The 10,417-nt window shown below is 33.6% G+C and overlaps 1 protein-coding gene across 1 annotated transcript in view; it reads right to left on the bottom strand.

Moving 5' to 3' along the window:
* Window positions 1-1,860: 1,860 nt before the first annotated feature.
* Window positions 1,861-10,417, bottom strand: part of LOC132614465 (probable inositol oxygenase) — a 44,504-nt gene continuing 35,947 nt past the window's right edge. Inside the window, exon 11 of the mRNA XM_060328918.1 lies at window positions 1,861-2,033. Within this exon, the coding sequence (XP_060184901.1) occupies window positions 2,007-2,033 (27 nt within the window). The 3' untranslated portion in view covers window positions 1,861-2,006. The remainder of the gene's footprint in view (window positions 2,034-10,417) is intronic.

Raw genomic sequence — 10,417 nt, 5'->3', positions numbered from 1 at the left:
TTGTTCAGGGTATTCAAAAGTTAATATATGTACATAAACACAGAAAATCTACCCTATATATACTGAAATTTTTTGCCGAGAGTGTTCGGATGGACACCCTCGGCACCTTCTAAATCCGCCCATGCTACTGAGAACAAGATCAAGAACACAAATATCAATCTTTATTTCAGGAATATATAATCCAACTATTAGTTTGTTACATCAAAGTCATAAAATTAACTCTTCCAACAACGGAAAAAAATAACTCAATTATGCCTCTATATCACCAAACATAAAAAATGTCGGAAGTTGTAGAATTTGGTCCCAAAACGGATGCGAATGTACCATTTACAGTACGCGTTTAAAACTCCACATTTATTTTAGTAGGCGTTTGAAACCATGAGATGAAATCAGCGTTTGGACATTTTCATCTCATGGTTTCAAATCCCAAATCATTCAAAAAGGCATGATTTGGGGTTTCAAAAAATTTACATATAAAACTTGACCCATAAGTTTATATTTTATAAAAAAAGATCCATAAGTTGGTAAATATTTTTAACAATTACTCCCACCAACCATTTACCGACCTCATTAACTTTCACCAACCTTTATTTATGTCTACCATATGGAAGGATTATATTAAAGAGTAGTTACATTACTATTCATGTTAAATTTTCGTTTTTATTGAACTAAAGTTTGATCAATTGATGGTGAATTTTTTTAGAAAGGCCTTCCAGTAGCGTATTAATTTTGTTACTAACTACGACTTGCTCATTTAGTAAGATTGTATAAGAATTGAGAATGTTTTGATAGTTTTCACAACTTGTAGGGTTTTTATGTCTATAAGAGAAAATACAGCTTAAGATATCCAAATTACATGTCCAAATATGATTTCAAGCCATGGTTTGAAACCATGATTTCAAGCTATGTCCAAACGGCTCCTTAAGTTCAGGATAAGTTTACTGACATATAAAAGTGACTAACGCCTTTTCAAATCCTAGTCAAGTACTAATAAATGGTTGTAGTGTGATGAATCCTTAATCGAAAATCTGATATTCTGATATTAAAAATAACAAAAATTCTACTAGGAAAGCTTTCTCCTTAAAAATGGAATGCCAGACACATGACGAGACACAAAAAACTATTAACTGACATTTAAGATTAAATCACAAAGATAACGACCAGATAAATAATTCAAAAGGTCAAACATTGAGGAGAGAGGGTCAAAAAAGGGTGGGGGGGGGGGGGGGGGGGGGGAAGAAGTGTTACCATGCTCAGCTTGGGCAACGAAAATAGTCATGTTTGACTTGACTTGAGAAAGAAAACACAAATAACGCCAATAAACAAAGAGAAATACACTATGACTCGATGGTTCTCTCAAACGTCCTAATATACTCTATTTGCTCATCTGTATTGGTTTGGGGTACATTATAGAGTATGTTCACACGAAAGTCGCCCTCCCGATTTGAAGTTTATGTTCACACGAAAGTCGCCCTGTCGATTTGAAGATTTTTCTTTGAAAGTTTCAACAATATTGATTATGATAACAATCTCAACTATAAATAGACTTGTGACTATGACAAGTGGTACACTCTCCACTCTTGCTTTTATTTGGTTCAATTTTTTAGTTTTTCTTAAATTCCCCTAGTTTGAACTTTCATGTATGCCCCTTTAAAAGAGTGGTTAACTGTCAGTCATTTGATCCCATAAGATTTGAAAGTTTGACAAGTATGAGAGCAAAAAGGAAAAACTTAAGAGACAAGCCAAAACTTAAGAGACGAGTCATAATTGGAAGAAAGGCTTAGCTATAAATCAGATAAATGCACTTTCAAGAACGAAGCTTTCATTTATAAATAAACTATAGGAACATAGCTTATCATGACTCTCATACTAGGGAACACATACCCCACCCCCACGTGCCCCAACTACAAAGAAAAAGAAAAAGGAAAAACAACAACATCATGCACAAATAAAATTCCACAGCCAGTTCCTAAATCTTGTTTCATAGCTGCTCTGATTGGAAGATCTCACCACTTCAACTTGGCAGGGAAATACTGCAATCAAAATGATTTTTGTAGTTCAATAAAGCAAAATGAAAAGATTATATGGAGCGACATGGTTCATATAGTCGGCCTAACTTGTTGTAATAAAGCGGGACGAAAAAATTATTTGATCTTACTCAACTAATATGGCAAGTGAAAAATTTACCTTCTCAATGAGAGATGTAGTAAGGTCTTACTTTCTCCACGTCAATCCTAACTTTGCTCTTGCTATACAGATCATATTTGCTGTCAATCAACCAACATAGAATGTTCAGTCCAACCACATTTTCAACAGTTAATAATAGAGAAAAGACATCAAGAAAATGAACATCTAGAAGCAAGCAGAATTATGTAACTAGAAAAAAAATAAAAACTTACTTGAAGATATGAAGCCATTTCAGGTTTTCATGATCCTCCTCATTCATCAAATGTTCATTAATTAATTAAACGTTATTCGCTTTCTTACATGCTGATTATCCAAATCATAATTCTTTTTACAATATATCTACACTAATAGATATGTGTAAATACATTAGGATGATGAAGTTTTTTTGTTGGTAGGCAAATCATAGTTCACATTTAGTAGAGAGCGATTTACTTTCAAAATTGAAATTTTCGAATCCAAATCCGAATTAGTCTGTCCTGAAGAGGCTTGCGGACACCGAATGAGAAAACAAAAAGATCATATTTAACTCTTTTTAACTCCAACAATTATTCTCCATCTCTTATTGGTAGTAGGGTGACGAGGCAATAAAAATTTATATACATCTCGTATTTACACCAAATTATACTCATTTTACTATAGTTAAATGATAATTTGAAGTGAGAATGTGTACTTGTTAATTATGACTTTGTGATTGTTGGGCTAAACCGGTCCAAAGATACTCTTAACATGATGTGGTATTGTCCGCTTTGGGCCAAGCCCGCACGGTTTTCCCCAAAAGGCCTCACATCATTAAGAATATTCAACTCTTTATAAATAGCTCCCTTTTCTTTTCAGCTATCAATGTGTTACTTTGTTCTCACACCCAACAATCTCCCCCTCGAACTAAGTTCCACGTGACTCATTATCATACCACGGGTCAGAGATTCAACATGTCTATGTGCCATCCACATTGTCAGAGTATTTACGGTCAACGAAGCCCAAAGGCTGTGAATGCATCTTCAAAGCTACGGGTAAAGATCATAAACTGGCCCATAGATGAGCAGAGGCACTAAGCCAGGCCCCACGCCACACTCCGTCATCTTCATACTCGTCCCGCCAAACCATTGGCTTTGATACCAGTTGTTGGGCTAAAACGGTCTAAAGATACTCTTAACATGATGTGATATTGTCCGCTTTGGGCCAAGCCCGCACGGTTTTCCCCAAAAGGTCTCACATCATTAAGAGTATCCAACTCCTTATAAGTAGCTCATTTTTCTTTCCAGCTACCAATGTGGTAATTTGTTCGCACACCCAACAATAAGTATAAACATTTGTTCCTTCCTATCGCAAGATCTAGCCACTGGCCCCTGGTTTTTATATGCAATGTCCATGTATCCTTTAGATCACCTTCCTATTCCTTGTAGATTAAAAAGAAATGAAGAGGAGATAAAATAGCTCAAAATATTTAATTTTATTAATTTTAATAAAAACTCAAAAAAAAAAAAAAAATCTGTAAAATAGAAAATAAAAGAGGGTAACTCAACGTAAATACTATAATAACAACGGTTTACACCAGTGATGCATTTGTGTTAGGTTTTTTAATTTAAAAAAGAAAAAAAAAAAACAGTTTTGGGGGGTCTAGTTGTGAATTTATTGGTCTAACTATAGGTGAACCAATAAATTAACATCACATATTTAAATAAATGACTCATATATTCGAGTCCGGCGCCAAAATGGCTTCTTTTTGAAGCTAATAGACAAAAATAGCATCTTTTTTTTTTTTTATACCAAAATGGGTATTTTGTTGGTTATCCAACGAAATACCCAAAAATTACTATTCCGGTCCGGTAAAAGAAAAATTAACTGTTGTTGCATTTCGCCACAAGTGCAGCGAAATGCAAAAAAAAAAAAAAAATTGTTTGCATTTCGCTACACTTGTGGCGAAATGTAACATTTTTTTTTGTATTTCGTGTATGTTCCAACGAAATGGGACAAAATTTATTTTGTTCCATTTCGCTGGTTAAGTAGCGAAAAACCCCCTTATTTTTTTTTTTACCGTTTTTATGCTCTCCATTTTTACCCTAAATTATTTTACCTTATCACTATCACGCAGCCGCATCCATTCTCCATTCTTCCTCTGCCTCCATTCTCTATTCTCCATTCTTCCTCTTCTTCCGTTCTCCATTCTTTTTCTTTTTCTACTAATCCTATCACAAGGATTCCTCAACTTTTGCTCCATAATCTTCTTCAAACTGAGGTAATTTATTAAGTTTATAACTTTTTACATATATTTTTTGATTTAGTCATTATAAATTAGTTCATATTTTTTTTTTTTTGATTTATTTATATCTTGTACTTAGTGTAGTAGATTATAATAAAGAAAACAAAAGTTACAAGTTTAATTAATCAATAGTTGGTAATTTCAGTTGTTGCTTCAGTTAAAAAAGCTTTAAAAAATGTTAGTAGAGTTTATTGGTCAACGAACTGCAATTAAAATACTAAAAAGATCGTTGAAGCTACTGGTTAAAAAGGTATACATTCATATTATAAAATGTTCTTTTAGTTAGTCATTTTCATAGAACATCAGTTAAAAAAAAAAAGATGAAGAAATTGTGAGGAAAGTAAGATTGTTAAATATAACATAAAGATATTTGTATCATTTGTTGGGTCATTTTCTATGTTCAAATTGTGACTAGTCGTTGGAGATTATTTTCTGTTGATAAGCATGAAGAATTTTACTTTTCAAACTAAAAGTATAAGATCAAGAAACTGTGAGGAACTTGGACTTGTTTTTGAAGCTAATAGACAAAAATAACATGTCTTTTTTTTAATACCAAAATGGGTATTTCGTTGGTTATATCCAACGAAATACCCAAAAAGTTATTGTTCCGGTCCGGTAAAAAAAGAAAATTAACTGTCCTTCCATCCCCTCTCCAGTCATATGGTTTGTTTTAAATAGAAAAGAAGTAGTTATATATAAGATGAATACTATTATGGCAATTAATTATGAGTTTAACCAAAAGTTTAATTACATTTCGTTGACCGTATAGGGAACTGCAATTATTTTTTGACAGTTGTACTCTTATTAAAAAAAATTTATTTTCTCACGTGATGATATATCTTATAGTTTGACCTTTGTTGACTTTCCTATTGAATATATAGTAAACAATTGTGTAATTTGTTGTCAATTATTCTAACAGCAGTGGCTTCGTGTTGCAACGTTATAGGTATGGATCGCCCCAAAGTCACTGTACATCTAGGTCCAGAAAACTATGATTTATTAATACTCCAGCAACAACATCGATCCTAGGCTGTGTGGGATGGAAAATTGACTGGACAGAACGCGTGTTTAACTATACGTCGTGCGAATCATGAATTTTGGAATCACGTGAGGCAACACCCTTTACATAATCGCATCCTTAATTACTTTGAGAGGTGTGGATTTTGGGGAGTTTTAGCAGTAGGTGATGTGCAGTATGATGAAGGAATCATCACTGCACTTATTGCGAGATGGCGTCCAGAGACGCATACATTTCATATGCAGACTGGCGAATGTGCCATCACACTGCAGGATGTCGAGGTCTTATATGGCATTCCCGTGGATGACCACCCATTGGTGCAGAGAAATGTTAGAAAAATTACTAAATCAAGGTGGCAGGAATTGATGTACGAACTTACTGGTTGGTTGTCCGGAGAAGCAGCAATTAAAGGTAGTAGCTTATTGGTAATAACATAATTATCTAATCATTTGGAAATCTTGATTGCCGCGAATGATATTATTGATGAACACACTGATGAGTTTGAGGTGCAAAAGAGGGTCAGGTTGTACCTACTTTGGTTGATTGGTAGCACGATATTTCCTGATAATACTGGTTCATTGCTTAGTTTACACTTTTTGCTTGACATAATAGACCTTGATGCAATGGGCGGGAAAGCTTGGGGAGCAGCAGCATTATCATACTTGTACAATTGTCTATGTCGTGCTTCGATGGGTAATGTTATACCCCATTTTAACCCGGGTTGAAGCGGAGTACAACATATTGGAGATTCCTAAATTGCTTGTTTTTAAGGAGTCGCCACCTAATTGATTTTTATGGTGAATTAGGACACCTAAATGTTAACTAAGGTAAAGTTAAAATTAAACCTCTGTTAATAGTCTGCTTAACCAGTGTGATCTAGGTAAGAGTTCTATATTATCCTAAAGGGAAGGGGTTATGCATCCTTTAGAATCCGTTAACTTACGGTTATCCGACTAAACTTAGGTTAATTAATCAATGTTGGGTATAGTATTTAAATTTTTAGGAAATAGCTTGTGCATATTACTAAGACTTCAAAGACAAAGTATAATAATGCCATTTGAAGAAAAAAATATAATAGTAATTTCATAAAGGAAACGTTGAGACTTATAAATGTTGTTAAAATTTTGGATGAGAGTAATAATGTTGTTTAAAATAAGACTCGTAAAAGACTCCAAATAATAACGCTATTTAAAATGATACTACTGGTTTGCATAAAAGAGATTTTAGAAGGCTATTTAAAACAAAGTTTACAAATATTGCTAAGGTTTTAAATAAAATGCTATTTAGAAAAAGATTTGTAGAAAAATGTGATAATTTGCATAAAAGGAAATTTCAAATGCCATTTAAAAAAATAAACTTATGAATGTTAATATAATTTTAAATACTAGTGCTATTTTTACAATAAAAACTTGCAAAAGATAATTTACATATGAGTAGACGAAAATGCGAGTTTATACAACGCTTTAATAGATATTTGAAACAACTGAACGCGGAGGTATTAGTTGACTTTGCATTTTAGAAGTATAAACAAGATTATGTTTCATTAACTACATCGGCTAAAACATTCATATTATGGATAAACCTTAAAAATGTTTACAAAATATTCCTTAGTTCCTATTTGCATGTTAGTGGCGTTTAAAATTTCCAAGATAATAAGAATAGAACATGATTCCTTTAACTCAAAAATATGAATTTAAGCTATTGAAAAATTAGTTATTCTAAAAGTAAATATTATAGATACTATAAATAACTTTAATATAAAAAGAAAGAAAATGAAACTTATGGAATTAGTTGTTAGTTTTCTTTAAATTAACTACCCATTACACTAATCTAACCCACTAATTTACTAAGGTTCGCCTAATCTAAACAAATAAACAAGTAAGATGTTAATCAGGTAATTACAAATTAAATGCACATAAAAAATAAAGAAGTAAAATGATTTAAATGGGCTTAGCCCATTTTCGTATTGCTGCTGTTTGCTGCCACTGTTATGGGCCTCGGCCCAGAATTCTTTTTTTTTTTATTTTTTTCTTGGCTGCGGATGGGGCTGACTCGAGAGGAGGATTTTGTTGGGCTTTTAGCCCAACACCGAATGCGGAGGAGGACGAGTCCTCGGACTCGTACGCAATAGTCATGCATAAGAATAAAAGGAAAGGATTAGTATATAATCAATGAATAAGGTTAAATACATAAAAAAATATAAACCCAAGACAGCCCAGTCGGTGATGTATATCTTGTGTATATTTAAACATACTTCGCACATTCATGATTCTACGACAGCCTACTTATAGTATATAGGCAAACAACTCCTAGACATGGCAGCAATAAACACTTCAATGTTTTACGATTCGATGTCCCTTTTAAGCCAAATCCCTATATGCTCATATAAGCTCTAATTGAATACGGGATATATGTCTATATGATACTAACCATAAAAATAGAGTAAATACATATTTCACATATAGGTAGCCATCTGATTTAAAGATGCTTTTGCCAGTATGAATGTCATTCAGTGGCAAAGGATTCGCTAGCTTCATTCTAAAACAAGAGCAAATATAGGATGCACGCAGGACACAATCATTCTAAACATGATCACTAGATTAAACAAAAGAAAAGAAAGAAAAGCCTAGATACTATGCATATAACTGAACCAATCTAAAAAATGGGTATGATAAACAGAATTGAACAAACAGAGCATAAAAGCATACAGTAGTCCAAAAACATGCTCAAAATCAGGCTACTATTCTTTCAACATGGGCAGCATTTATAAGCATATAATTAAACAATACTCAAACTAAACTACATTTTTCTGACCTAAAACAGGGCAAGCCCTTAACTCATAAGACTCAGACGTCTAGTCTCAAGTAAGTTATTGAAAAGTCAAAACAAGTATAAAGCAGTTCAAACAACACTTAGGCACAAGCCAGACCTTAAACTATCATTGATATATCATAAACCACAAAAAAAAATCAGATAACTGCACTGAAAAAAAAGGAACCACGCCTAAAAAATACTCCAAGAATAAGTGCGAATAATATAATCTAACACTCGACTTCTCAACTGAATTACAGGGAGAGGAGAATAACATTGATTTGACATATTTAACTCGAGTTAAAGAAAGTTTCAACAGATTCAGATTTTTACAACACCACATTCAAACCATTTAAGGTCACTGTTTTGCTCAAACTAACTAGGAACTATATCTAACGCAATACAACTTAAATGACATGCCCAGATGAAAAAGGAAGTAGAGAAACTGGGCTTAAAACAACAAACAATATCTTGACCATGTCATTATTTCAACTCAACTGCCCAAACCTTATGCAAAGCATTTTTAAATTAACCAAAAGACTGAATAAAAATATAAACATGCTTGATTGTACCAACTGACGTCAACACTGATTCACCCATAACAGTGGTATTTGGCAAAAATACTCATATTTGCGAATGGACAGATTTACAGACACAGGGATGGGATGCCAGGTTCAAATACATCTAGACAACATATAAGCCAGACTCCACATAGAAGAGGGGAAAAGAAAAGGCAAAGCTTTTTCTAAAGATAGTGAACAAATCCAGGGCAGTTCAGCCTACTTCTAGACTTATCAAGATTAATAGTGAGAATCAGGACAATCTGGACAACTAGTGTTAGCAGCTTCAAGCCCATTTTGATGTCATTTCACACTTAGCCAAGTTTGTAAGACCTTTTTCCATTGGTTAGACACACTGAATGGTGAACAAAGCCTTGTGAAGTATAAATTCAACTAACAAATACAATTTCAAACAGATTTACAGTGCTTAATACAAGTTGCCATCCCATAATATAGCAACTCAGTCAAACTACATATAAATACCCTCCCAAGGTAAGCAAGTTAAAAGCTAATACCATAAACATAGTTGATTAGACAAATTAGGTCACTATGCCTGATTAGATTAAGGAAGAAAAATGTGATAGTGTGTTATGGCCAACATCCCAAATTATATCTCAACAGGTTCAAGATTATAAAGCATTATAGTTTCAAATTTCAGCACTCCTCAATAACAGGTTTATGTCTTATGTCCTTTAGTCCATTTTACTCAAATAAGCAACAAGCTAAAGGCAGGTTGATTACACTATTATGCCTAACCAACTGAATTCGATCATGCCTAGGCCTTATTATGTAATAATCGACTAACTACTCTTACCATAATAGCATGTTGACACAGGACACGCATTTAAACTAGACGAATCATATTCATATAATGCCCAAAGACCTACTTAAAATGGACCAGGTTATGCTAAACAGACTAAATCTCTTAAGTCCACTGAACAACAAATGCAACCAATCATAAAGCGTATGAAACTGAACCCAAACAAGAAAGTAACTGCCAGAAAATAAACTGAACCAAACAGGGGACTAATTAACACAAATGGTGCCTAATAAACTTAACAAAACAGGAAACCAACCATTCTAACACATGCGCGGATATTCAGACTATGTACGCAAATCCAATAAAAAGCAATATTTGAACTAGCACCGAACCACTAAATTGAAAAATAAAATGAAGACAAGAAAGGGAAAGAAGAATCACCTGCTTCGGATGCAGCGAAATGGGATTTTGAATCTCTGATCTACGCTCGAATTCTCAAGATACCAGGATCCCTTTTGAGTGCGATTTTCGTCTATAATGAAGTCGAACCTTCGTTTCTAAGGTTTCGACTCACTCAAACAGAACGAAAACGGAAACAGAGAAATTAAGATCCAAAAAAAAAGATGGACTCGATAGAAATTCTATGCCTGAAAACTTCTTAGTTTTGGGGGTTCGATGTTTGAAACTTCTTCTATCTAATTTCCGGCTATGAAAAACCAAAGAAAAAGTCCCCCGATGGTTCCTCTTTATAGGTTTTTGCCTGCTTGCTTTTTTTGTTTTTGTGCTTGAAAAAGGGAAGGAGCGGGAGAGAGAGAAGAGTG

Source organism: Lycium barbarum, chromosome 10, assembly GCF_019175385.1.
Source record: "Lycium barbarum isolate Lr01 chromosome 10, ASM1917538v2, whole genome shotgun sequence".
NCBI lineage: Eukaryota > Viridiplantae > Streptophyta > Magnoliopsida > Solanales > Solanaceae > Lycium > Lycium barbarum.
Note: the sequence above shows the minus strand (reverse complement) of the source record. Positions and strands in the feature narration are given on the sequence as shown.